This window comes from Barbus barbus (genome assembly GCF_936440315.1).
Source record: "Barbus barbus genome assembly, chromosome: 2".
NCBI classification, from domain to species: Eukaryota; Metazoa; Chordata; class Actinopteri; order Cypriniformes; family Cyprinidae; genus Barbus; species Barbus barbus.
The window spans coordinates 14758703-14785470 of record NC_136730.1 but is presented as its reverse complement, the minus strand read 5'-3'; the positions used below and the strand labels follow the sequence as shown (position 1 = coordinate 14785470).

The 26768-nt window shown below is 38.4% G+C and overlaps 1 protein-coding gene across 17 annotated transcripts in view; it reads right to left on the bottom strand.

Annotated features, from left to right (window-relative positions):
• The window catches only part of mark2b (MAP/microtubule affinity-regulating kinase 2b), a 47687-nt gene that overhangs the window by 6007 nt on the left and 14912 nt on the right, over positions 1-26768 (bottom strand). For 3 of the 17 annotated variants that reach the window (XM_079373649.1, XM_079373650.1, XM_079373654.1), the window contains exons 3-17: positions 24031-24084; positions 22687-22735; positions 20664-20729; positions 20377-20447; positions 19743-19799; positions 17371-17607; positions 17140-17259; positions 15583-15682; positions 15356-15468; positions 15127-15265; positions 14892-15031; positions 13259-13347; positions 6950-7093; positions 2593-2856; positions 558-584 (exon numbers count right to left, since the gene is read on the bottom strand). In XM_079373649.1, the coding sequence (XP_079229775.1) occupies positions 558-584; positions 2593-2856; positions 6950-7093; positions 13259-13347; positions 14892-15031; positions 15127-15265; positions 15356-15468; positions 15583-15682; positions 17140-17259; positions 17371-17607; positions 19743-19799; positions 20377-20447; positions 20664-20729; positions 22687-22735; positions 24031-24084 (1670 nt within the window). Of the gene's footprint in view, positions 1-557; positions 585-2592; positions 2857-6949; positions 7094-13258; positions 13348-14891; positions 15032-15126; positions 15266-15355; positions 15469-15582; positions 15686-17139; positions 17260-17370; positions 17608-19742; positions 19800-20376; positions 20448-20663; positions 20730-22686; positions 22736-24030; positions 24085-26768 lie in introns of all 17 variants that reach the window. The other 14 variants (XM_079373641.1, XM_079373642.1, XM_079373646.1 and 11 more) reach the window with 7 other exon arrangements.

Below are 26768 nucleotides of genomic sequence, written 5' to 3'. Positions count from 1 at the left end.
CAGTGTAGAAATCTTTTGTAAGACTACAAATATCTTTACTGTCACGTTTGATCAATTTTATGCATCCTTGTTGAATAAAGCTACTCATTTCTTTCAAAACATACAGACACAAAACCTTTGAACAACAGTGTATGCAAGTAACCACGCTTGTGGATTTCTTTTTCCATGACACCATATCCTTTTAGCCATCTTAATTTTGATGTCAGGTCCTGTTATTAAAGCCCTGTGTTATTCGAGGAGGCGGAGACACTAGTCACACACAGAATCTGGGACACACAGGTGAGGTCACCAGGTAAACTGACAGGGAGGGGAAATAAAAGGATGGAGATGGGGAGGAAAGGCACTGGGTGTTACTGTGGAAAGTTGAGGACGGTGGTGTTTTTAGGGCTGAAGTTGGTCGTTAGTGCTGGTCATGACACTGCAAACAAAATAAACCAGGAAAAAAAAGGGCCAATCACAGAACACACTGAGGGATGTAGACAAGGAACAGGGAGAGAGAAATAAAAAGGTCAAAACAAGCCTTAAACGGGGGGGGGGTTAGGGTCATCGTTGCCTACCTTCTGGGGAATCTGAATGACAGATTTCTACAAAACAAAAGTAAAAGGAAAAAAAGAAGAAAAAAGGAAAGAAATGTATATATGTAAATTGAAGAGCAAAAAAGTAAATTAAAATGTCAAAGTGGTTGGGTTGCCCTGGACACAGCAACAATCAGTCTGGGGTTATTTGATGGGTTATCTGTTTAAACTGTACAGAATGAGCAAATAACATTAGTAATCTGAGTCACTGCATGCAATTAAACTATTAAGTCAATTATTAACACTCATAAAAGGGTTGGAATGCTTACACAATCTAAGTAATGCTAAACCGCTTAATCTGAAGTATTGTTAAAGCCAACATGAAATCAAAACTGACCCAATTTACTTAATTCATGGCATAATAAGACTAGAAATTTAGTACATGTGCACAGTTAATCATTGCAGATTACACTAAAGTAAAATAAATTGTCTTCCTAACTTTTCATCATTTAGCTCCACCTCTGAAATGACTAACCTTCATGACTGGCCTAGGCCACCCAGGTGGTGAAGATAATGTTAACCAATAGCCAATAGATACTGTTGTAGATAATGCAACCTTTTCAATAAAATAATATAGCTGGTAATTTCAAGGCATATTACATTAATATACACTACCATTCAAACGTTTTGAGGTTGGTAAGATTTTTATTCTTTCTGAAAAGTCTCTTATGCTCATCAAGGCTGCAGTTATGTGTTTACTCATACAATAATATTGTTTAATATTATACAATTTAAAATAACTGTTTTCTATTTTAATATATTTTAAAATGTAATTTATTCCTGTGATGGCAAAGCTGAATTTTCAGCAGCCGTTACGCCAGTCTTCAGTGTCACATGATTCTTCAGAAATCATTCTGATATACAGATTTGCTGCTCAAGAATCATAAAGATCCAAACTTTTGAATGGTAGTGTAAAAAAAAAAAGTTGCAGATATTACATATATTCAACAATAAATCTGAAACAGAGGCATTACCTTTATGGTATAACCAGATGCTCACATTCATGCCTGGCCCCATTTTGGCACATAATGCCCATTTGTCACTAATATTCTGTTTCATTTAGAAAAATATCATATTTCAGAATTAAAATGGGTTGTGAATGCCATTTCATGTTGACCTTCAGAAAAGATGTTTACATTAATTTATTAAAACGCACAAATCTTCGAACCACAAGGCTTGAACGTATACACAAAAGGACACAAAAACAAACAGATACACACGGACAAAATAGAAAACGCCATCTGTCTTTTCACCCTTTCCTTTGAAATCTGAGACTGAACAGAAACGAAAGACTAATACTGAACATGTAGGTGTTCTGTTCCTCAAAGTGCAACTGAGATTTTTCATCTAGCAGTTTAAACATGAGTTTTGTGCTTTTGAAAAAGCAAAACAGCACAATGTAAGCCGTAAGTTTTTTGTAAACTGGCACTAGTGAGTGGATGCCAAGGTGTCCCCTCCGCAAGTATTTATAGCGCAGGGGAATGCAATACCTCAGCTGTTACCAAGGATACTTTCGCCACGGAGGTGCGGAAAAGGTAGATATGTGTGCTGGAACTTGGAGACAGAGATGATGAAACTGATGAGAAATCTGCATGTGTTTAAATGAGCTGAGATTCGTGTTGGGATTATGGGTACTGACAGCACTTTGATTGCCTTATGAAGGCAATCCAAATCCAAACAAATCTACTTGTGAAGCTGTTTGATAACAGACGGACAACCAACCAGCATACTAACCGAATATAATGACAGACACCTATGAAATAACACTCAGCAGGAGGTGTGAGAATGTGCTGCTGTGTTCGCTTTGTCTTCCAAGTCTTTCTTTTACTTTTCATCAGCACCTAGTCTATCTTTAACTGACCAAAATACCCGGCATTCATTGCACTCATCCTCACACCACTATGCTCAATTGGGCTTCTTGGGTTGTTAACACCTCCAGAAATCAGTAACTTCCCCTGTTATTGCTGCAGCTCAATGTCCATCTACTGATTTATCAAACACTTGTTGGCTATCTCACCTGCGCACAAACTTGGAGGTGAACTTGCTGAAGATGCCGGAAGCCGCGGGTCGTCGTTGTTGGCTGTTACCGTGGGAAAGAGAAGGGGAGGCGGGGGCCCCGTGGTAAGGAGAACCCTGTTGGTCCCGTGCGCCCCGCTGCTGGCCGAGGTGGAAGGTGTTGCGGGTGGGCACCCCTCTAGGGAAATTGGTACAGTCCGTCCCAGCTGCACTGCTGATATTGTGGGCTGATGGGGAAGCACCAGGTGCTCTCTGTGGGGGATCACTGTGACAAAGCAATGTTTCCCCAAAGAAAAGGAAACAAAGAAAGATGAGGACATGGCAGGATCAGTATTTAAAAATGTATATTTACTTTCTTTTCTTTTCTTAAATAAAAGTGATTTCAATAAATATTTAAATGTTTAAATATTTAAATAAAATGGACATTTAAATAAAAAAAATTGATAACCATTTATTTTAAAGTGTCCTTGTCTCATGTTATATTACAATAAATTATGCATAATTATATGCATAAGTACATGTTGTTAATATAACTCAGTACTTAAATATACAATTACACTGTATCAATGACACTGCAAAATAAAGTGTAACCTAAAAAATGAAATGCATTGTAAAACCTTATATTTATTTATATATTTATATTTATTTTCTAAAAAATAAAATATGGGCATGGAAGGTTGATTTTCACTACTTATGTCTGCAGAAAGAATAGCAGATAATGGGTGTTTCAAACCTGCTTTGTAAATATGAAAAACACTTGATTAATGCATTCATAAAAAAATCTCCATAAAATCATGTTTAACTTCAAAAATACAGATTTAAATTATGGTAAACCAATAGTTAAAGTATCAGGAGCTCTGTTCTGGCTCTTGTAGTGCTGAAGTACTTATATTATGTAATCTCAAAATAATATGCCAACTGCAAAGAAGAGAACACAGACATCTCTGGCCCAACACACACATACACACATGCACACGTGCACAAACACACACACACGTTTGTTTTTGTGAAAAGTGGGGACATCCCATAGGCGCAATTTTTATCATGTACAAACTGTATGTGCTATTGCCCTACACCTAAACTTAGCCCTCACAGGAGACTGTGCATTTCAACTTTCCCCCCAAAAAACTCACTCTGTATGATTTATAAGCGTTTTGAAAAGTGGGGACATCGGTCAATGTCCTGAAAAGTCACCTTCACCTTGTAATACCTGTGTCACTATACAAATTTATGTCCTCATTTGTCACAAAAACGCACGCGCACACACACACACACACACACACACAGATCAGGGATATTGTGAAACTTGCACACACAGTAATTCGTGTGAGTGAGTGTGTCCAACCAAGCGTGTGTAGTGAAGCAGTACACATCACCCACAGCTGTCCTTTCTGCACACTGTCTGTGAAAATCTCACCCAACCTTGTCAGGTCCATGCCAACATCTGTTTAAGTGCCAACCAGTGTAGTAGAACCTAGCCAGAACCAGTTGCCAGCTGACACAAGCACAGCCAGGGAGGTCACATGACGGTAACTGAACCCGCCAAAGCTAGATCACAAACACTGTCCATCCACTTCAGCCAGGAAGTGTAGCATGCTGGACCCTTCTCAGAAACATAGCTGTGTTTGGAATAACAAACAATGATCTTCCCTATAAACAGACACCACATTATCATCTCATTTAGGGACATATTTATAGCTCCTGATTTGACAAGGTTGCACACACTGGTCCACTTGTAGAAAGTAAAAACTTTTAAAGATTTTTTACAGCCAGCATGAAATCAAATTCAACTCCATTTACTTGTCTTATTGCGCAAGTCCCCCCCCCCCCCCCACCCATGTTATTCTAAAGACAAATATTCAAAATAAAATAAAATAAAACAAGATGAAATAAAAAAGCAGGAATTTTAGGACCATGATGATATTCCAGATGGATAAAATCGAGTCCTGATTGACAATTTTATCTTTGAACACTCTGATTCATCCTGAAGTGCACCATATTATGCAAGTAAAATGTTAAGCATAATTTCATGTTGACTGAGTAAAACAAATTAGTTGGTTACTGGGGATTAGCATTTACAATGCCAACGACTCAATTTCTCTCCCTTTTTCACATCAATTGAGATAACTTTTCTTTTTACATTTTGGCAGCACCATAATCACTTACCTTTTGCAGATCCTAGTATGACCTCAATACACTGGCTAAAAATGACCTTTTCAAACCCTCTTTGCTCAAAAGTTCACAGCAGGTCATCACTAACACTTCAGGGTGGATTAAACCAGGGGCCTGGAAGACTACACATCACTGGGAGAGTGTCCAACTCTTTCACTTTACTATGGAGCAAGAATACTCAGGGGCAGATTTGGGGAAAAATTAATCGACTAACTTTGACTGTGCAAACTAATACACACAAACACAACACCTTAGCAAGAGACTCAGATGCTCCCATGATAACACTGTAGTATGTTAGATATGGCACACAGCTAAATGTTAAGAAGTAAAAATTAAATACACGCACTCACTCGAGCAAATATGAGCAGGAGCTTAAGAACCAAACCCATGCCACTGGGAAAATACATCTGCACTTTTGAAACATGTATGATGCGACATGCATTTAGTATTATTCACATATTCCATATATATTCTCTCTTGAAGCAGAGAGGACCACACAGTCCTAAGTTGTCAAAGTGAAGGCTCTTGCACGTTACTCATGTTTATGTTCTTCTAGGCAGCAAACCATCAAACTACAGTATTACCATTGACACCGATACATTGTTGAAAAGTTCAATTTGCCTCTGACTTTTCACAATAATAAGTATAAGAGGGATTGATACAGTGGCAGCTAAAAGTGTCCAACATGACAGTTTCATGAACTCATTTTTCTTCCTACATTTACATTTAAGCATTCCCTGGGAATCAAACCCATGGGCTTGCCATTGCTACAGGAGTTCTACGTTTTTCTTCTGTTTGCTGTCACTATTTCAGTTAAACATTGTAAAATCTACCTTCCTGTATGCTATTTGTAGCACTTGTGGAAGTCAACACTTGTGTCCTGACATGAGTCACGTGAAAGGACCTTGAGAGACAGAATAAGCCACACTATGTGCTGTACATGGCCGTACACTCACTCACTCATATATACAGTGCACAGATCTGAATATATGGCCCTTGCACTGAGGTACATTTCACTCCAGAGGGGAGACAGTGCACAGGGGGCAGAGAAGTACAGAGGAGTGAGAGAGACGATGTAACAGGGCAGCAGTACCTTCTCTCAATGGTCCCCAACCACGATCGGAAGAGGCTCAGCTCACTGCATGCAACAGACCAGCCATTCACATACAGCAGCACTGACAGGCTATTTGAACCACTCACACTCCCTGCTGCCTCAGCTGTAGCGCTATAAATGATGTGTTCCTGGTGTGGTCAGTGTTTAGTGTGAATATGCGGTTGTTGTTAGTGGTCTTACAGTGATGGTTAAGAGAGGATAGGAAACAATGTTTAAAAGAAGGAGGGAGCATGATTAGCTGTAAAGTGAAATGGGGAGTGTCTAGTATTATTTTAATTCAGCAACACTGCCAGGTATCGCCGTTCACATCCTATCCTAACAACCACTCATCACTCCATGAAAGCTGTGACAAATATTATTATTTCTTATTTGTTCTTGAAATCCCTTCTGAAAAAAAGAGCGTTTTGGTCCAAGCTGGTATATGACAGACATTGCTGCATGTTTTTTCCCTCAATGAAACTGGTTGACCAAGAAAGTCTTGCTGGTTTGAAGAAGTAGTTCATTCAAACTGAAAATTCTTAGTGTGATTTTTCTGGATGAGTGAGATGTTGTTCCAAACCTGTATGACTTTTGTTTTTGTCCATACAATTCAAGTCAGTGAGGTCCAAAAGAACTCTGACTTTCATTGTACAAACAAAAAGCACATTTTCCAAAATACCATGTTTTGTGTTCATACAGATCAGGAATGATACAAGGGTGAATACATTATGATATTTAATTTTTGGCTGAACTATCTTTTCCCATACTAGTTAAGAAGCCTAGACACAACTGTGGACCACAAGCCAAAACATATGCTGGTGTCCAGCGGTGTTGGTCTTTTCAGAAGGGATATGAAAATGTGTCTTGTTTTAATCTTGTATCACAGCCATCTCCCAGTGTTGACTCTATCGACTTTTGTCACTCCCTGACTTCCTGCAAGCTCTTTCCCTGCCAAGTACATGATTTCTAAGAATGCAGAAACCCCCTGAGACATGCTACAGTTCCCAGATTTCATCACTTTATGCGACACTCTTCAGTAGTTGACATGACTGGTTTCCTGTTGGGTTCTCTCTTTGGCGGAGTGGGGACTTGCCTGGGCCGGTGTGAGTGCAGGTCTGCGGGGCAGGGATGGGCAGAGGTGGAGAGGGACTTGTGATGGCGAGTGCGTGAGGAAGTGGATGAGGAGAGCACGGCGCCGGCCGAGGCCGTGGAGGCGCGGGACCCGGGCGTGTTTAGGCTGAGGGGAGAGAGAGAGCGGCCCCTCCGTACACACACGCACAAATCGACACACACATAAACACGAGTGTGCACGTATGTGTGGAGGCAGGGAGAAGCATTCCATTAGAAACAACACTTCGCACACATTAGCGAGAATGATGTAGACAGACAGACCAATATACAGATCAACAGACAGAGAGACTGACAGATCAACAAACAGACAATAGATACACATATAGGGATAGAGCAATAGATAGATGAGAGATCGACAGTTATATCTATAGAAAGATAAATGGATAGAATGATAGAGTGATAAACAGAGCAATAGACAAGGCGACAGAGCAATAGACTGACAGAATACAGTGTAAAGCCCAAAGTATACTTCACTTTTTACACGTATGCAAAGGAACAGCGTACAGTGCGCATGATGCGAATTTCGTCATCAGAACAGTATGCGCGTACTGCACACGCACCGCCTGATTTTTGTACTTTGTACACACAGGTCGCAGATGCACAGTTATTGTGCAGTAATCAGTTCTTCCACAAAGTGGCAACTCTGTCCCGGGCCGTTGTTTCACAGTAGAAAATGAAACTAAAGAGATGGAACAACATCTACAAAATAGTGGAGACTTCAGCAACAACAGACGGTCACATTGACAAGCGCTTGTGAATGAGAGGGTATGAGACAGCTCAGCTTTGGTTTAAAAGAGTTCAAAGATATTTGTTATCGGTCATAACTTAACGGGGAAAATCAGAGCAGACACTGGACATGGATGAAGCTTTTTAGAGTGAAAGTGTCAACATTCACGCACAACATCAAATGGAGTATACTTAGAAAGGCTACGCGTTTAAATGTAAGGCTACAAAAACGAAGTATACTTGGGGCTTAAGACAGACAGACAGACAGACAGACAGACATATAGACAGATAGATAGCAATAGAAAGAGCAATAGGCAGCTAGAGTGATTAATAATGCGACAGACAGAGCAACAGATAGATTGAGCGATAGATAGACAAACCTATAGAAATACAGACAGACAGAGCAATAGACAGACAGACAGACAGACTTGGGCATCTGAAGTGCGAGACAGTGGTGAATGGTACAGGAGAGGGGGAGATGGAGAGAGGGAGAGGTCAAACAGAGTGCTGATTTCACAGAAAAGCACAAAAGAAACACACACACGCCACTATGCAGGGATTAGTTGAGCTTGTGGTGGAGAAATAACATGCTATCACCTTGCTATGTGGCAGAGAGAAGCTAAGCCTATTACAGACGACTACAGCAACCTTACAACAGAGTTAATGGTGCTTTTTTTCCATCACAAGCCACCCTAATCCATTTAAAGCTATACATACACAAACAAAGACACACAGAGTCACACACACTCACAACACAGACAGAAGAAAACAAAATGAGTGTTCAAAGACAAATGATCCAGGAGAGAGAGAAAGAAATGGAAAAGGAAGAGAGATGTGTGGGGAATATTTAACCCGACACACCGTCTGAATGCCTTCAGATAAGCTCATGAGAAAACACACAGGCAAATCAACAAAACCTGCAGTAGCATTAAAAGGACAAAAGGTTATAACTCTTAAAGACCCCATGAAATCGTTTGATGGAAACAGTTTTCTTTCCTGTGTCGAAACATTAGTTACTTAAACAGGAAGTTGGGGCGTGACATAGCGCAGGGCTTTTTTAAATAGCCTTTTGTATACATCACATGACTGCTACTTGCTATTGCTAGTCAAAAGTTGATGTTAGGAACAGATGATGTTCTTATTCTAGCAAGCATAATTTGAATTCATGGGGTCTTCATCATTCATCAGTGTTATCATAACATACTTACACACCCATAGAGAACTACAGTAGCAGAGCACAGTTCTAATAACAACAGTTAAAGGCTTGTTCACACCAAGTTCAAGGGATACTTCGCCCAAAAACAAAAAATTATCTCATCATTTACTCACCATTATGCCATCTCTCAGGATTTATGACTTACTTTTGTTTAGACATACACAAACAGATTTTTCTAAAAATAATCAAACAATAAAAGTATACAGGACCCCTGCCTCAGAACAAGACATATGACAGTTGGCCAGAAGTGATAGGTTATAGTTAAAAAAGTTAAAAATAATATGATTTTTCTTACACCTATTGTTTTACTTCAGACATTAAGCCCTTTTCCACTGCATGAACTTTCCCCAGGACCTAGGGACTTTGGGCCAGTACTCGCTGTGTTTCCAATCCAGGAACCAGGATCTTAATAAAGTTCTGGCTTAAAATTTACTCCTCAGAAATCCCTGCTTGTAAGGTAGTACTTTTCAAAGGTCTGGAACTTTCGGGGGTGGGACTTGGGTGCTGAACATGCTGATTGGTTGGGTTCACGCAGCATTGTATTACAACCACCATATTCGCATAATTTAAAAAAATATTACTGTTATTGTGTCATGACATGTAGTTGTAAGAGTATTTCAGACGAGAATGTTGTTGTTTTAAACTCAAATCTGCGGTTTATTTATAAAGACAGCATTTGAAAATGTGTGTCGCTGATAGGGGTGGGCGATATGGGAAAAATATCATATCACGATTTTTTATAGAAATATCACGATTTTTATCCCGATTCTTTGTTAGTTTTACTATTTTGGTTTTACAAGTTGTCTGAGCATTACAGCCAAACTAGAAAGACAAAGATGCATGGCAGATATTTAGGCCAAAGTGGGTGAAGATAAAAAATCTTTGTCATTATTTTATTTTTCTAAAAATAAGATGACAAAGATTAGATGACAAAAATAAGAACAAAGATACACATTACAAATACACATTATATACAAATAAAACAAACAGTGCTTTATTTCCAGGTACAATAGGTGTATTTAGCAGAGCATTCAATGAAATTGAATGAACAAATATAAAAATAAAACACTAGATAGACTGATTCCTAAAGCAACTGTATTAAAGTTTTTCAGTCAAGAATAGTGAGAGATTTTTCTCTTTGTGTTTTGTTGTTTTGTTAACGTTAAATGAATAGTTCCCCCACAAATTAATATTCTGTCATCTGTCTGTCAATTCTGTCATAATGTTGTATTTTTATATCATCATTTACTCAAAAGTTGTTTTAAACCGGAATGAGTTTCTTTCTTCTGCTGAACATTTATAAATGCCATTTTGAAGAAGGTGGAAAACCAAACAGTTGCTGGTCCTCAGTGACTTCCATAGGATTTTTCTTTCCTACTATCAAAGTCAATGTAGACCAGCAACTGTTTGGTTTTCCACTGAGTAAATAATGACAGAAATTCAATTTTAGGGTGAACTATCCCTTTAATGACAGTCGACAGCATGTTTAGTGTCCTGTCCCTTTAAGAGCTGCACGCATCTAATATACAGTGCAGGCACGCATCCGTTTCTCTCTTAACTATTTACTTTCATTTTAGAGATAACCAACTCAGTCTGTATGTAAACCTTGTGTGTTTTGACAGTATTAGCGCAAAATATAACTTAGTTGAGTAATCAGGCGCTGTTAGACAGGCGTTTTAGTGCGCGTGCTTCAGGTGTATGCGCTCAGAACAAGCGCACGTCAGACCAGCGCGCGAATTAAACATTTAACCAGCAAGGCTTGTATGCAAATAATGTACTTTTGCGATCGCGAATAAGTGCAGTGTCCTGTCTGAGTAACTCTACTGCTGTATGTCGTGTTGTACAGTACATAGAGACGGCGGCGCCAGAACTGTATTTGACAATGTGCGCGGTAGCGCGATACTACGATATTTCTTCAAAAGCAGATCGTGGAGACATTTTTATCGTCCACGATCAAAAATCGTCATATCGCACACCCCTAGTCGCTGATTTCAGAGACGTAAGCTCCACGCGATCACTCAGTGCTCATGTATCCCAACGAAAGCAGCCTTAAAGGGATAGTTCACCCAAAAAGGAAAATTCTGTCATCATTTACTCACCCTCAAGTAGTTCCAAACCTGTATGAATGTCTTTGTTCTGCTGAACACAAAGATATTCTGAAGAATGTGAGAAACAGAGCAGTTCTGAGGCACCATTGACTTCCATAGTATTTTTTTTCCTACTATGGAAGTCAATGGTGCCCCAAAACAGCCTGGTTACAAACTCTTATCAAAATATCTTCCTTAAGTGTTTGGCAGAATAAAGAAATTCATACAGGTTTGGAACTACTTGAGGGTGAGTAAATGATGACAGAATTTTCCTTTTTGGGTGAACTATCCCTTTAACTCGGCTAGTCCTTCTGACATTTACCGCTGGCTCTGATGTCTCTGTAGAGGTTAAACATGAGATATAATTTGTTTTGGGTAAATCTAACATGCAATCTTTGGTCTTTATTATATATCTATCAATTTGTTAAAATGAAAATAAAAAGAGGCATTGCTTTTTGATATAATAATCTGTTTCATTGTATGTACATTTCCTGAACTACATTTTTGCGGCTATTACTATTTAAATGAAAACGAAAAGAGGCAGTGGTGTTTGATATCATATTTCATCTTATTGTAAATACAGTGAGGGAAATTGCAGTAGCCAGGTGAACTGACTTGACCGTCCACACTCCCGAGTCTGACTTGCGAAATCCGAACTACCGAGGATGCAAGTCAGAAATTTGCGTACTTGGTATTGAGAAATGCACAGACCAATCTTCATGGTACTTTAGACCGCGATGGAAACAGCAACAGGTCTGCAGGAACAAAAGTTCCTGGGACAAGTTGTTCCAGGTAATTTCGGTGGAAAAGCAGCTATTGATTCAATAACTGGGGCCATGTGGATTACCTTCATGTTCACCTTGTAAGATTTTTGAAGCATCAGCTTTGGCAAAGAAAGTCATAAACATCTGGGTCGGCATGAGGGTGAGTAAATGATGAGAGAATTGAGAGAATGAGAGAAAGTATAACAACTCCTTGCACCAAAACCATACACATCAAGTCCAATGAATAAAGTGCTGTTGTGAATATACAGTAGTCTTCTCCAATCCTGTTCCTATGCCATAATTTATCTTACTCTATGTAAAGACACATTCTTTTGTATATAGCAATCGTCTGAGGGTTTGTTTTCTCCATCAGAACCAAAGAAATAATGACACTAATAATAATAATAATAATACTAATGAAAAAAATACAACAAGTCCAGGTTATTCATAGCTTGGTACAAAGGAGTTTATAGAAATGCATTGTTTCCTTTTGAAATCTTATCATCCCCGTATATTTAGACTTGGTCTGAACAAGCCTTCATTATTGCTAATGGCATAGGGCTTTCTGCACTGGAATTGACACTTGTCGACAGAGCAAAAGTGCACATTCAAAGTTCAAATTCCCATAGATATGTTTTGTCTCAGCTGATTAACCAATTAATAATTTTTAAACTACAAGGACATGCATATCGATTTGACTCATGACCATATTAAAACATCTGATGGTCACCACTTTGGTAGCGCAGAAGACATCCCCTTCATGCAACAAGACTCCAGTAGGCAGAAAGCTCTATCTCCATTTTTAAAAACACATCTCATGCATATGCTTCTGCATAATTGATATAGTGAAGACACTGGAGTGTGTGGAATGTGAGCATAAGCAGCTATATGAATGCTGGAGAAGGAGGAGTTATGATGCATGAATGGTTAGTGGTGCACAGGAAGTGAAGGATGACTGACTTAGTGTTTGTTGGCAATGATCTTGGGAGGTTAATATGGGGTTTAGATGATGCTTTAATGCAAGCATGTGTGACTGGGATTTAACCAATTAAGGCATCTAAAAGGTTTTCAAAAGAATACTCTGGCGATGGACATTTTACTCTTTAAATTAGTGTGTGGGACTGAATGAGATGGTTCTCTAGGCATCACTAATCCGGCTGAAATCCAGGATGAAGTATGCCAATATGGCACAACTCGGCCTTTCTGGAGATCAAAAGCATGCCTGTCTGGGCTCCATAGCAGGTAACGGCCAACAGCAAAGAGACAGGAGATAGAAGTAGATTGTGTGTGTGTGTGTGTGTGTGTGTGTGTGATGTAAAACAAGAGAAAACTGGTGACTGGTTTTGTTAGTGATCTTATCTAGAGGGATGAACTGTGCCCGTATACGTGTGAGAGACAGTAAGACAAAGTGTTTTTCTGTACTTTGCCTTTTTTGAGATTTACACTCTTTCAACAGATGCATGTGTCTTTGGGTGTACCTGTCCTTGCCGTTTTGCACTCCCAGAGTGGCTCTCTCAGAAATGGGGGAATTTCTGCTGCGGCTTGTACCCGTGGAACGGATACTATTCTGAAATCACAAACACACACAGGTGCAAACCAGTGTTGTTACTGCTAACTAATTTACACTGCAAAGGTTTCAGAGAAGTACTTTTGAAGTGGTATTTAGGTGTCTTCACACAGAAGGTCTAAAGCTGCTTGAAAAAGGCATAAATGCATTTACTATTATTAAGAGAAGTAGCTTCGGCTACAATGTTCTTCCGCAAGACGTACACACAGTTCTGTTTATTAACCGCTAGAGAACCAAAAGTTATGGACTGCAGCTTAAATTTCGATAATCTCTTTACTAGATTTTTCTGACAAATGCACATTTGCATGAATTAGTTCTGGAACTGCGACAGTAATCCAAGTTTGGGCTAGGAGTTATTAAATGAATCATGCTATGAACCATACAAGGGACAGCCCTGCTATGAACCGTGGGTGAGTGACAAACTAGAAACAAAACATTTTTTGTCTATTGCTCAAGGTGTAAAAATGTTTGCTCTCTCATCCAATTTGTGGTAGAGCTACTACTTGGTTGAAACTCAGACAGGGCCTATTCATACAATAGTATTTGCACTTTGAGAACAAAGGAAAAAGGTACATTATCTAAAGATGTGCAAACCTAGAAACTCCAAGTATGATGTGGTGTGTGAAAGCTCAAAATAGCATACTCTGTAGCATTTTCTCAGAAATAACATGAGAGCAGAAGCCATGAGCTTTGGACGTGCCAAACATCTCTCGGTCAGAGAGTGCGCTTCAACCATGGGCAAGCCCTTCCAGCCATCTGCTGCATGAAAAATATCAGTGTGGAAAGCAGCAGGCTTTTCAGGGCACCCTCGTGTAACTGGGAACAGAAGCAGTAGTTAAGATGTTTAAAAATTACCCTGCTATTATGTCAAACGCTTCCTCAATCCATAATGTAATTACATGTTCTTCAAGTACATGGAAACTGAAATAAAGAACATGACATGACTTTGGTACTGTATTAGTCCTGTTGATAAGCTCGAGTGCCCTAGCTTGTAAAAGATCAACAAGCACGCGGTCTAGATAAACATGCTCTAAATGATACAGTTCCCTTTTTTGCATAATTGTGTTTTATAGGTTGAAAAGTTTTATAGGTTGAAAAGACAGAGTAGAAGTGACAGAACAAGAGGGGGCACAGAATTGGGAGAGGACACATGAATGCCACAGCTCAAAATACTGTTGAACAAGTATTATTTTTCTAACTAATGGTATGCGTGTACCTCTGGTACAATATTTAATTGTACATTCTCTTTCATCCAACTTTTATATTTAGTTCGGTTTTGCTGTCACCTAACACTCACTAGGCAGTTGTTTTTTTAAAATATAATTTTATAACAGTGTTAAATGTAATCTTAAGCATATATTGAAAAATTATATATTTTTATACTGTACATAATGCATAACTTCGCATTTTAGTTTAGTAATTTATTTACAAAAAAATAATGTAGAATTAATTTTGTCCATTTATCAGTTTTCAGACACAATATAAAAAAATTAAAAAGTAAAAAAATCTCTAAGAAACATATCACCAAATAGACACACACTTACAGTAGAGGGTGTAGAACTCTTTTTGCGTTCGCTGGAGATACCCGGACTGGGTGGAACTTTGGTGGAGCTACTTGAACCTTTCCTCCCAGAATCCTCCACTCCATGCTTGTTTTCTCCCTGAGGCCGTTTCGAGTATGAGCCTGAGGGACAAAGAAGAGAGAGTATGAAGGGCAAACATACGTGTGAATGTGTGTTTATAAAGGTCTTCATTCAGAAACGCTCCCAATCCACTCACCCTGATCTGTTGATCTTCTAACAGGTTTCTGAGTGGATGACACACTGCGCTGTACCATTTGAGGTGGAGAAGGGCCATTGCTGTTAGTGAGGTCACTTCCTGGGCGTGGCTTTAGCAACAAGTTGACACCCTCGTCAAGCTGTGAGTCAGAAATTTAAAAAAAAAAGTATTCTCATCATTTAGTTACCTCTGTGGGTATTAAAGTACGTATGTGTTTATATGCGTGTACCTCTGAATTCCTATAGTCAAGCAGCAGGTAGGTAGCCATGACTTCATTGTATTTTTGTTTGATGAGAGATTCCTCTATTTCCTCTTGACTGAAACCCATCTGAAGCATTATGTCTAAATGGGCAACATATACACAATGTCATTGCAATACCTTTGTAAAACACTTCCAAATCTTGGAACGTTTTCTTAACATCTAAACTATTTCAAATGTGTGAGAATTACACACACCTGTTCTCCTGGGGTCTTTGTAGTCAGGTTGAGGCTCAGTGTAAGGCTTCAGCTCTTCATCTTCATGACCTACATTCATCCAGCGATCCTTCATGATCTGCTGCTAAGCCAACGGCAGATATACAGACAGAGAATGGTGAGGGATCACATAACCATAACTTTAAGTGGTTTTAGGCAACCAGACTATGAATTCAAGTGCAAATTTTTTGCCAAAAAATCTGCTTATCTGAATAAAAGCAAAATATAATTTCATCATTCACATGCTTAAATCCAAAATCTGAAGTATTATGTAAATGTAACATATTTGATCAATTTATCAAAAGAAGCAAAAAAACTAATTAATTTAATTTTAATTAATACATTTATTTAAAATCACTGGCTCTCAACCAGGACCAGGGTCCACTAGGTCAACCTGTTTTCAACCTGCGAGTGAAATTAGACAAACTTGGGGGGGCGCATGTCCTAAAAGGTTGAAAACCCCTGCACTAGGGGACCTCAGCATACTTCAAGAGGGTCTTAAGATGACTTAAAAATATTTAAAATAAGACAAAAAAGCATTAAAATAAGATAAAACAATTAAAAATCAAGACATTTCCCATTTTAATTCACCCTTGAAGGGGCTGTTCACACAGAATGCATTGTTACATCTAAAAACGCAAGAAGCAGTGTTAAGGAATGGTTTTAAAAAGAAAAACGGCATGCAAAATGCCTCTTCCGCCATATTGCTGTCAAATAAAACAGTAACCATGCCAACTTGTTACTGTAAACAAAAGCTTGCAACATTACCCCCACTTCCGGAGTCTTCTGTTTGCCCCAGTGTTTCGGAATAACACCGATGAGCAAAAGTTACAATTCTTTTAACTCAACCTCATGTGTGAGACACTCCGAAAGAAGCTAGTGCAACAATCATACACGTCCATCTTGCATACGTTTACATAGAAAAACAATGGAAAAGTAGTGCATTGGTATGGAAAAACACGTTCAGTGTGAACATCCCCAAAGCATTCCCACAATCTTGGGAAAACATTTTAAACATTTCATAAAAAAGCTTTTTTTCGGGTTACGAGAGTAAAAAATATTTGTAAAAATCCTTATCCAGAAAATCATAAATGACTGGAAAAGTCAATATTTTTTAAGTGACATGTGGCCAAGTATGGTGACCCATACTCGGAACTTGTGCTCTGCATTTAACCCATCCAAGTGCACAAACACAGCAGTGAACACACACACACACACACACACCGTGAACACACACCCGGAGCAGTGGGGGTCACCAAAAGCCAGTCATGGGGCTTTTGAATATCATTGTAAACTACAGAAGGCCTTGATGTCAAAAGGTTGAGATCTACTGTTCTGAATAGGTATAGTATGTTGTAATAAAACCTTTTGCCAGGAACTGCTTTTTTTTTACCTCAAAAATTAACAACTCAATTTACTTTAAATGTAAGGTCTTTGTCTGTATTTTAGTTTACAGTCAGATATCAGTTGTGTATAATAATCAAGTTTTTAATTACTGATCATATCATAAATCTAAATCAATGTCTAAATCAAGCGCACCTCCAAACTTCCCCTCTTGGAAGGATTGAGGATGAGAAACTTCTTCAGCAGGTTCTCACAGTCTGTGGACATGTAGAAGGGAATCCTATACTTTCCTCTTAAAACACGCTCTCGCAACTCCTGCATAAGATAAAGAGAAACAGAATGAGGATGATACAGTACAAATGAGGAAGCTAAATAAAAGGACAGAGACAAACATGAACATTAAGACAGATATTCAGTGTCTCCCACCTTCAGGTTCTGTCCATCAAAAGGAAGCGAGCCACTGACCAATGTGTAAAGTATGACCCCGAGACTCCACACATCCACCTCTGGACCATCGTACTTTTTGCCCTGGAATAGTTCAGGGGCAGCATACGGTGGGCTCCCGCAAAACGTGTCCAATTTATTGCCCACCGTAAACTCGTTACTGAAACCAAAGTCAGCGATCTTTATGTTCATGTCAGCATCCAGTAAAAGATTCTCAGCCTGAGGGAGAAAGAGGATGGCATGATGGTAAGAAGTTTGATACAGTGAACAAGAAGTGTTCAACGTTCGTCGTTCACACAATCAGCAAAACACACAACTCCCTTTTTAACCTCAACGCTCAGTTTTCTATCGGAAATGCCTGTTTCTCTTCCTTCAGGGTGTTTGCCCAACTTTTCCTAATGAGTTCTCTCATGCTATTGTGTGTGCATTTGTGAATGTGTTGAGACTTGCCCTCTGTGCTGCCACTCAACATCTACACACCAACTTTAGCAGCAAAGAGAGGCCGTGTTGCCTAGCAACAGATGCGGGGTGCTAACTGGGCTCAGTTTGCAGACTTAAATATTACTCTGCCAACAGAGCCAAACTTTTACAACATGCAAACACACAGCAAGAAAGAAATGGATGAGGCATGGGCAGCGAGAATATCTAACGAAGGCGATATTATATTGCCTTTGCAAGATTGAATTTAGCTGTGTTGTACTTAATATGTCATCCGTGTGCCCATTGGCTGCTTAACATGATGTTAATCAATCACATTTCAGTTCAGTGAAAGAATTTTGTTTTTGCAAAAGGGCCCTATATGTGAACTACATACTGTCGTGTAGACAAACCAGTCACAGTTAATACAATAAGAGTTATTGGTTCTTCCCAATTTGGAGATGAGTGAAAGAAAAAGACACTAACCTATGAGTTCAAGACTGATTTGAGTCTTTTAGACCAATTCAATAAAAAGAACTGACTCATACGAGTCATTCATTCAAGAATCAGACTACAATGGTCATGCTGTACATTATTCAGAAGTTTGGAGTCTATAAGATTTGAAAATACAGTTAAACTGTTATATTGTGAAATATTATAACTATTTAAAATAAATGTTATCTATTTTAATATAATGTAATTTATCTCTGTGATGGCTAAGCTGAATTTCCAGCAGTCATTCCTCCAGTCTTTACTGTCATTCGATTTTTTGCTCAAGATAAATTTGTATTATTATCAATGTTGAAAACGGTTGCGCTGCTTTGAAACCATAATACTTTTTTTTCAGGATTCCTTGATGAATAAAAAGTTCAAAAGATCAGTATTTATCTGAAATCTTCTGTAACATTATAAATGTCTTTACTGACACTTTCGACTAATTTAATACATCCTTAATGAATAAACCCATTCATATATATATGTATAAAAGAAAATATTGCTGACCCCAAACTTTTGAATGGTAGTGCATGTATGTTTTTGCTTCCAGCTAGTGAGGGCAAAACTATTTCAATCATTTTAATTTCCTTTGCTGGGGCAACTGGCTCTGAATACAATACAATCAACATGCCTGCAACTTGAAAGAAATGTGATATAGATTCTGCAATCCAACCTGAACTGCAAGAAACCTCTGTAGCTACAATAGGGGTGTAGCTTAATGGTTAACTCACACACACACACACACACAGACAGAGATGCATCACTATTACAGCACATTTGCAAATCTGGGTAATTGCTTTATTATTTGTGCTCATATTAAATCAATATAGCAAACACTGCCCTTTTCTATTGTAATCAATACATCTCCAGCACTGCGGTGACATTATTTAGTGTACATATCTGTGTGTTTGTGTGTGTGAAAAAAAAAAAAAAGAGACCAGCTGATAGAGAGAGAGAGAAAAAGGAAGAAGTTCAGACACACAATTGTACACTATGCAGGATTTCTGGGGGTCCAAGAGAATTACATTAAGTTATGCATGGAGACAGTGACTAACTTCAAGGTTCAAGAGTCACTATGATGATGGTTTGGACCAATAAGCAACTTCAGTTACACGGGCAGAGTATCATCATGGGAACGTTCATCCAGACAGACACTTCCTTTCATCTTAACAAGGAGAAGATCTGGAGTCAGCAGTTCCAGAGTTCAGAGTACACTCAGGATAGCGTTGTGTGTGTGTGTGTGTGTGTGTGTTTGTGTGAACAGAGGATTCATTCCTTCACCTGGACTTCTGTAATGGACTTTGGTGACAGACACAGAAGAAATACCAAAGACCATGTGAAAGATGAAGGTACAGCTGAATGCAGATCTTGCTGCTCAGGGCATGTTTACATGTAACAGACCCTAAGGGCCCTAACACACACACACAAGCACACATTCTCACCTTAAGATCTCGGTGTACAATACACCTCTGATGGCAATACTGCACAGCTGAGACAATCTAGAGAGATAAAGAGAGAAGGTGTGGTGAGTAATCAGGAGAGTAGGTGAAGTCATTTTGGCTGCTCATGGGAGTTGTCACTCTTTAATTGAGCTTTTCTATCAGTAATTAAGACATATACACACATGCATACAGCAGAGTTAATGAGCACACACACATACACACACACACGCTCGTACTAGCAAAACAGGACCACTTGGCACCACCTGTCGCAAACCACTATTGTTTAAAACAGTATATGCTTAACAAGGCTCCATTTATTTGATCATATATACAATAAAAACAATTTTATTGTAAAATATTACAATTAAAATTTTGTACAGATGTCAGATGTTCTTGCTTCCGTTGAAACACACAATTCTCACATCATCCTGGAGAACATGATCGTCAGCTTTTATGTTAATTCATGTTAATTTCTCAATTCAACTATTGCACTCAAACTGATATGATGAGTAATTAAAAGTTATAATAGAAAAATAGAAGCATTTTCACTAGTGGGCTCAGACTCAGACCTCATTGTATGTACATGTGAGCTTTGACACTGAAGCATGACTCACTCACACGCACTCGCACTGACCTGTCTAAATTTGGCACGCGCTTCCTTTTCTTTCATCCTCCCGTGAGCAACAAGGTAATCAAAAACCTCGCCTTGGAAATGGAAGAGGAGAACATTGCAATAGAGTAGAAAATGACAGAGAAAGACAAGAGGTAAAGAAGAAGTGGTACAAGTAGAGGAGAACAACAGACAGATCAGGCAAAGGAGAAAGGAAGATGAGAGAATGACATTATTTAAAATTCAGTGTCCTGATTTTTACGTCTTGACATGATTGACAGCTGGCAGTTCTAGTCTTTCAGCCCACTCACCTCCACTGGCATATTCCATGACTAAATACAGCGTCTTGTCTGTCTCGATCACCTCAAATAACTTCACTGGAGGAGAAAAAGAGAGATGATCACAAATCAAAACATGTACGAGACCATTCACACCAAATTAGAATTTTAGGCACATCCCTAACAAGAATTAACAAGAAATAACACATCTCTATGAAATCAGTCACATCTTTATCTTACTGGCCCAAAATCTTTCATCAATAGAGTTCCACAGGGATGACATTTTTATAAGTCAAAACCAGAAACAAGTTAACATTTTACTTCTGGTTCCATTGTTCTGAAGTCAAATTTTTAATAGGGTTTTGGTTAATTAGCTGAAATAAGGTCTGTGGTTAACACAAGGAAGACATTTTCACGTTTTACTTATACATACAATACATGAGTAAAAACCCCTTGTGATTTTTTTTAAAGCTTTTACTTGTCTTGAAAAGGACAGTTGCTAACAAGTGGTTAAACCCATCTACTCCACAGGTAAACTCATCTAGTCCACTTTTTTAGCCTCACTGTGTTTATTATTGCTTTTGCAAACTATTCTGGTGTTGTACATTAGCAGCCAACATTTAGCTTTTTACTCCTGTCGATATATTGTGTGTTTGGGCTTGAAAATTCATAAAGTGCTTATTTCATCACAGTGCTTATTTCCTGCAATAATCCAAAAGCCAATGGAAAACCAGGGTGATGCTAACTTCCTAAAAAACACGCCATCACTGCAGCACTCTATTAGCAATAGCAAGCTGTGACTGTGTTGCATTTAAGCCTTCTATGTACACAAACAAATCAACTGTCACATCTGATTTGGAAACCATGTGAATCTTTTTAATTGTTTGTATTCTGAACAATTCAAAGTGGTATATTTTCAGAGAATTGTGAAAATTTGCCATTCACCGCAATAGAAAGCCTTTGCAGTAAAACTTTTCTAACAGTGCTAACAACTGGGGTTGAGAAAAAAATCATATTACAGATGTAGAACATCTACACCTCTACAGCACAGCATTATTACTTCCTGGGATAACACTGTATGAGTTTGAAGTAAGAAGGAAAGCAGTGGAGATAAATACATCTATTTCTATATGAAGCCCTTCAGGCTTTGCAACGAATGCTACAAATCCAACCATATCTATCTTGAGCAGCTGACAAGATTATAGCCAAAGTTTAGCGCTAAAGATTGCGCTTACAAAATGCATTAGAATGAGTCTCCTTAGCTGAGCAGCAGTGACAAGAATTTTTCTCATAAAAAAGTCTCATAAGCGACAATAAAAACCCACAAACTCTAAAGGAAAAAATAGAAATGCTCCAAATCCAAACAAACAGCATCTAATAAAGAGAGATGCATTAATAAAGTAGAATTATAAAAATGAACAGGGTTTAGGAGTCGGTTTTAAAGCTCAGAGCTACGCTATTCATCACAGTCTATTCAACGAAAACAGGCCACTACTGTTTGACATTAATGCATTGAATAAAATACATAATCCCTACTTTGTGTGTGTCGTCATGGAAAAGATCAAGGAGCGTTTCAGATCAATAAGCTGTGATTGTGTGATGTGATACCAACACAGAGACACTCGGCCATTGAACAGAGAGAGAGCAAAGAATCTGAATCATCCACAGTGCTGCATCCTCAAAGGGGGCAGGTCTTTCCTTTCATATTTCTGCTCTGTTCTTTGATATTTATGAGCACAAGCTGAGCGCTAATGAGCTAGCGTTTCCGTCAAGACCACTGTCACAGCACAGGTGCACGCGCACACACTTAATCACACAGTTCAATACATCAGCAGTATTTGACTTGTGTGTAGGCTTGAGCGAGTGCATATCAGCACATATCAAACAGTCCATTTCTTCAACATCTATGACATCAAAGCCTCAGGAATGCTGATTTCAACGATTTCGATTATCATGGTTCAGACAATTCCGATGATTCATGTCAGACGCTGATTTAAAATATTAAAATAATTCTATTAATTGTGGTGTGGCAAGTTAGATGGGTTCTATCACTCACCGATATTTGGGTGACTCAGAAGCTTCATGATTCTCACTTCTCGGAAGAGCTGAGAAAACACAATAAAGAGAGAAGGTTTCAGAAGATTGTAAGCATTGACAAGGTGCTGTTAACCTGATCCTTGTGATAATGCCAGATGCATTAAATTGAATGGATAGCTTAAAAAATGGTCCCCACTGACTTCAATAGTATGGAAAAAATACTATGGAAGTCAATGGGGAGCAGCAACAGTTTGGTTACCCCCAGTCTTCAAAATGTCATCTTTTGTGTTCAACTGAATAAAGAAACTCAAACAGGTTTGGAACAACTTGAGGGTGAGTAAATGATGACAGAATTTTTATTTTTGGGTCAAGTGTCCCTTTAAGGGCTCAGGTCAATCCCATTTCAAGCTGGTTTGCTGGTCTCTCAGTCTGGTCAGGCTGGTTTTATAGGGATTTTGAGCAGTTAGTCAAAGAGCTTTAAACCAGGCTGGCAGATAACAAAATAATCCCCCCGTTTCACAGAGAAGTCTTAAGCCTAGTCCTAGACTAAAATGTAAATCTGAGCTGTTTCAACTGAAATAAACTTGCACTGACTGATCTAAAAATATATCAGTGCCTTTGTTTTGTCTCAAGATGTACACCAGTAATGTTTTTTTTTCTAAGCATGTTTATAAAAATGACATAAATGTCCTAATTGAACTATGGCCTAAACCCTGTCTGTGAAACCGGGCCAATATGTTTAACAAAATAATATAATAATTATAATTACAAAATAATATGTTAATATGTTTAACACTTCTGTTACATGATCCTTAAGAAATCATTCTAAGGTGTTCATTGTAGTACTCAAGAAATCTTTTATCTTATTATTAGAAGTAGAAAAGGGTTGTTATGCTTGATGAAGTGTGGAAAGTCTTTTTTCCAGGAGTCTCTGATGAACGAAGTTTGAAGAAAAGCATTAATTTGTCTTTTGTCTGTCATTTTTTATCAATTTAATGCATCCTTTCTGGATAAAAGTATCTTTCAAAAACCAGTTTCTTCCAGAAAAATTTTTCTGACCACAAAATATCCTACTTGTGAATGGTAGTGTATTAATATTTTACAGCACATACATTGTTAAATTTTCACTAGCAGCAGGAACAATGCATTAACCTCATTTCTTTAATATCCTCCAGGACTCTGCAGTAGTTACAGCAAAAAGTTAATGGTACATGACCAGCGTATGTATGTGTGCGTGGGGGTAAAGCAGAACCCGTTCATTCCCACGTCAGAGGAAATCCTTCAGCCTCTCTTCCTGTAATTACCCCTTCTGTGCCTTCTCTCCAGACAGATATACAGATATAGAGGAGATCTGCAGACTCACTTTTTGAAGACTAGAAGAGTTGAGTTGTGTCTTGTCTATGATTTTCACTGCTACCTGAGACAAAAGAAACACAAACACATCTTTACACACCTCTCTAAAACATAAAATTACCTTTTTCAAAAGGATTTACCAGAATACCAGAGTTACACTAGAAAGATGACTCTGAATGCTAACTATGCTTGATCTATATTTGAATGTTTCTGCAAATTCAGGCACCAGAAGCATGTCCCAGGGGTTAATTTTTATTAAAACAGATCAACTTTCATATTTCGAAGATTATATTAGAATTGGCTTGAACAGTTTTCACAATGCCTTCCCTTATTTTTGTTACTTGTTTGTTTATATGACTGTACCACAGTTGTGCCATCATTTTCACCCAAATAAAGTTTACTTAAATTGTTCAGCGAGGAGGAAACAGTATCAGTGAAGAACCCGCTTGGGAATGTTGAAAAGTGTCAAAAGGACTCAATAGAAAATCAAGATAAATAACCTTTTGTGTATTTGATTACTTCCCCATAGTCTGAATTTAAGCAAAATTCACATTCAATATTATTTTCTTACATCCAGTCCATACCACAAACATAGGTGACTTGAAATTAGATTCAGCATATCTGGAGCCAGTTGCATAAACACAGTCATTATGTTAAGACCGTGTCTTAAGAACTAGTCTGACTAACTAACAGTTAGCCGAGGGATAAACCGTACTTTCTCAAATTAGACTAATTAAAATTTTTATACAACTGACTTAAAGTTATGAGTAGCCTTAAAAAAAAACAAAAAAATAGATCCCTAACTTGGAATACTAGTCTAAGCATTTAATGCAACAGGCCCTGGACTAGAGGTCGACCGATATGGGTTTTTCTCTGGCCGATGCCGATATTTAGAAATCAGGGCAGCCGATATATGATGCCGATTTTTTGGGCCGATTTTCTTTCTTTCTTTCTTTTTTTTTCTCCCTTCATCTCAGGGATGTTCTTTTTTTTCAGTAATTTATCAAAATATTTAAAAAGGTTTGCTGCATGGTTAAAATATGCTGTGCGTATAAAAAATTGTGTTTTTTAGAGAGAGAGAGAGAGAGAGAGAGAGGGAGAGAAGTCACGTATAAGTCGCATTTTATTATTTTATTCAGAAATAGGCCTAACGCCGACGTGAAATGTTTACAAACGTTATAATAAACACTGTAAACATAGCTAGGCTATTTTAGCTCCCCTCACTCCACAACAAATGCTTTCAATTAACAGGATTTAGAAAAGAACAAGAATTAAAAACATAAGAAGCTAGCTATAAACGACAAGCCAAAACGAATTAATTTAGGCTAAAACGAAACTGAAACCAACGTTGGGTCTCTCATTTGACACAAAATCAAATGTTTCCGTATTTGCGATGTATTTGAATGCCAAAATATTATTTATTATGTACAGGTGCATCTCAATAAATTAGAAAGTGGTGAAAAAGTTCATTTTTTTCTTGTAAGTCATATATTTTAGATTCATTGCCTGACCTGAACCCCATAGAGAATCTATGGGGTATTGCCAAGAGGAATATGAGAGACACCAGACCCAACAATGCAGATGACCTGAAGGCCGCTATCAAAGCAACCTGGGCTTCCATACCACCTCAGCAGTGCCACAAACTGATCACCTCCATGCCACGCCGAATTGAGGCAGTAATTAAAGCAAAAGGAGCCTCTACCAAGTATTGAGTCTATACAGTAAATGAACATTCCAGAAGGCCAACAGTTCACTAAAAATGTTTTTTTTATTTGTCTTATGAAGTATTGTAATTTGTTTAGGTTTTTGTTAAATGTGAGCCTAAATCATCACAATTAAGAGACTTAAACTACTTCAGTCTGTGTGCATTGCATTTATTTAATACACAAGTTTCACAATTTGAGTTGAATTACTGAAATAAATGAACTTTTCCACGACATTCTAATTTACTGAGATACACCTGTACTTCACAGAATTACTGAATTTCACAGGAAAGATTTGTTTATTTTTTATAAATAAAGAACTGTATTTCTTTAGTCAATTATTAAAGTATTACATGTTACACGGGCTGGTTTATTAATTTTTTAAGTATTTTGGGGATTTTAAGAACAAGTGGAAAATGTGCTGAATCTTTCATTTCATCCAAGTGAAATTAACAAGCAGTTAGACTTAATTTACATTCGTTTTAAACGCGGAGCCAGGTGCGAGTGGACACAGCTTGTGCGCGTGCATCAGGCCTCGTCCATATTGCCAGATGCGCTCGTGAGAGACTTGCGGAGCAGAACCGGATGCGAGACCGTGAGTATAAAAGAGCATTATGAGACAGACCTGCATGTGTGCGGCTCGTCTGTGAGACGAGCCGGATCAGAGTAATATCCACATCACAAGCTTTGCGATTAGCAAATCGCAACGTCTCAAATCGTGATTGTGATTCGATTTCGATTAATCGCACAGCTCTACCAGGTAGTTCGCTCTTCAAATAGTTAGCAGGCAGAGGGGGACATCACAGGGTTATCCGTTGTGCCAGTGGAATGGCAATCTGCTTGCCGCACGAGGCAGCATCACGTGTTGCTTGCAGACGCACCTGTATATTAATTGCCTTATAATAATATTGCCTAATTTGCAGCACACTCGGCCGATGCCGATTAATAAAAAAAAAAGCCAAAAATCAGCCGATCAATCGGTCGACCTCTACCCTGGTCATGCATCAGTCAGACATGATGCAATTTAGGGTGCATCGTGTATAAA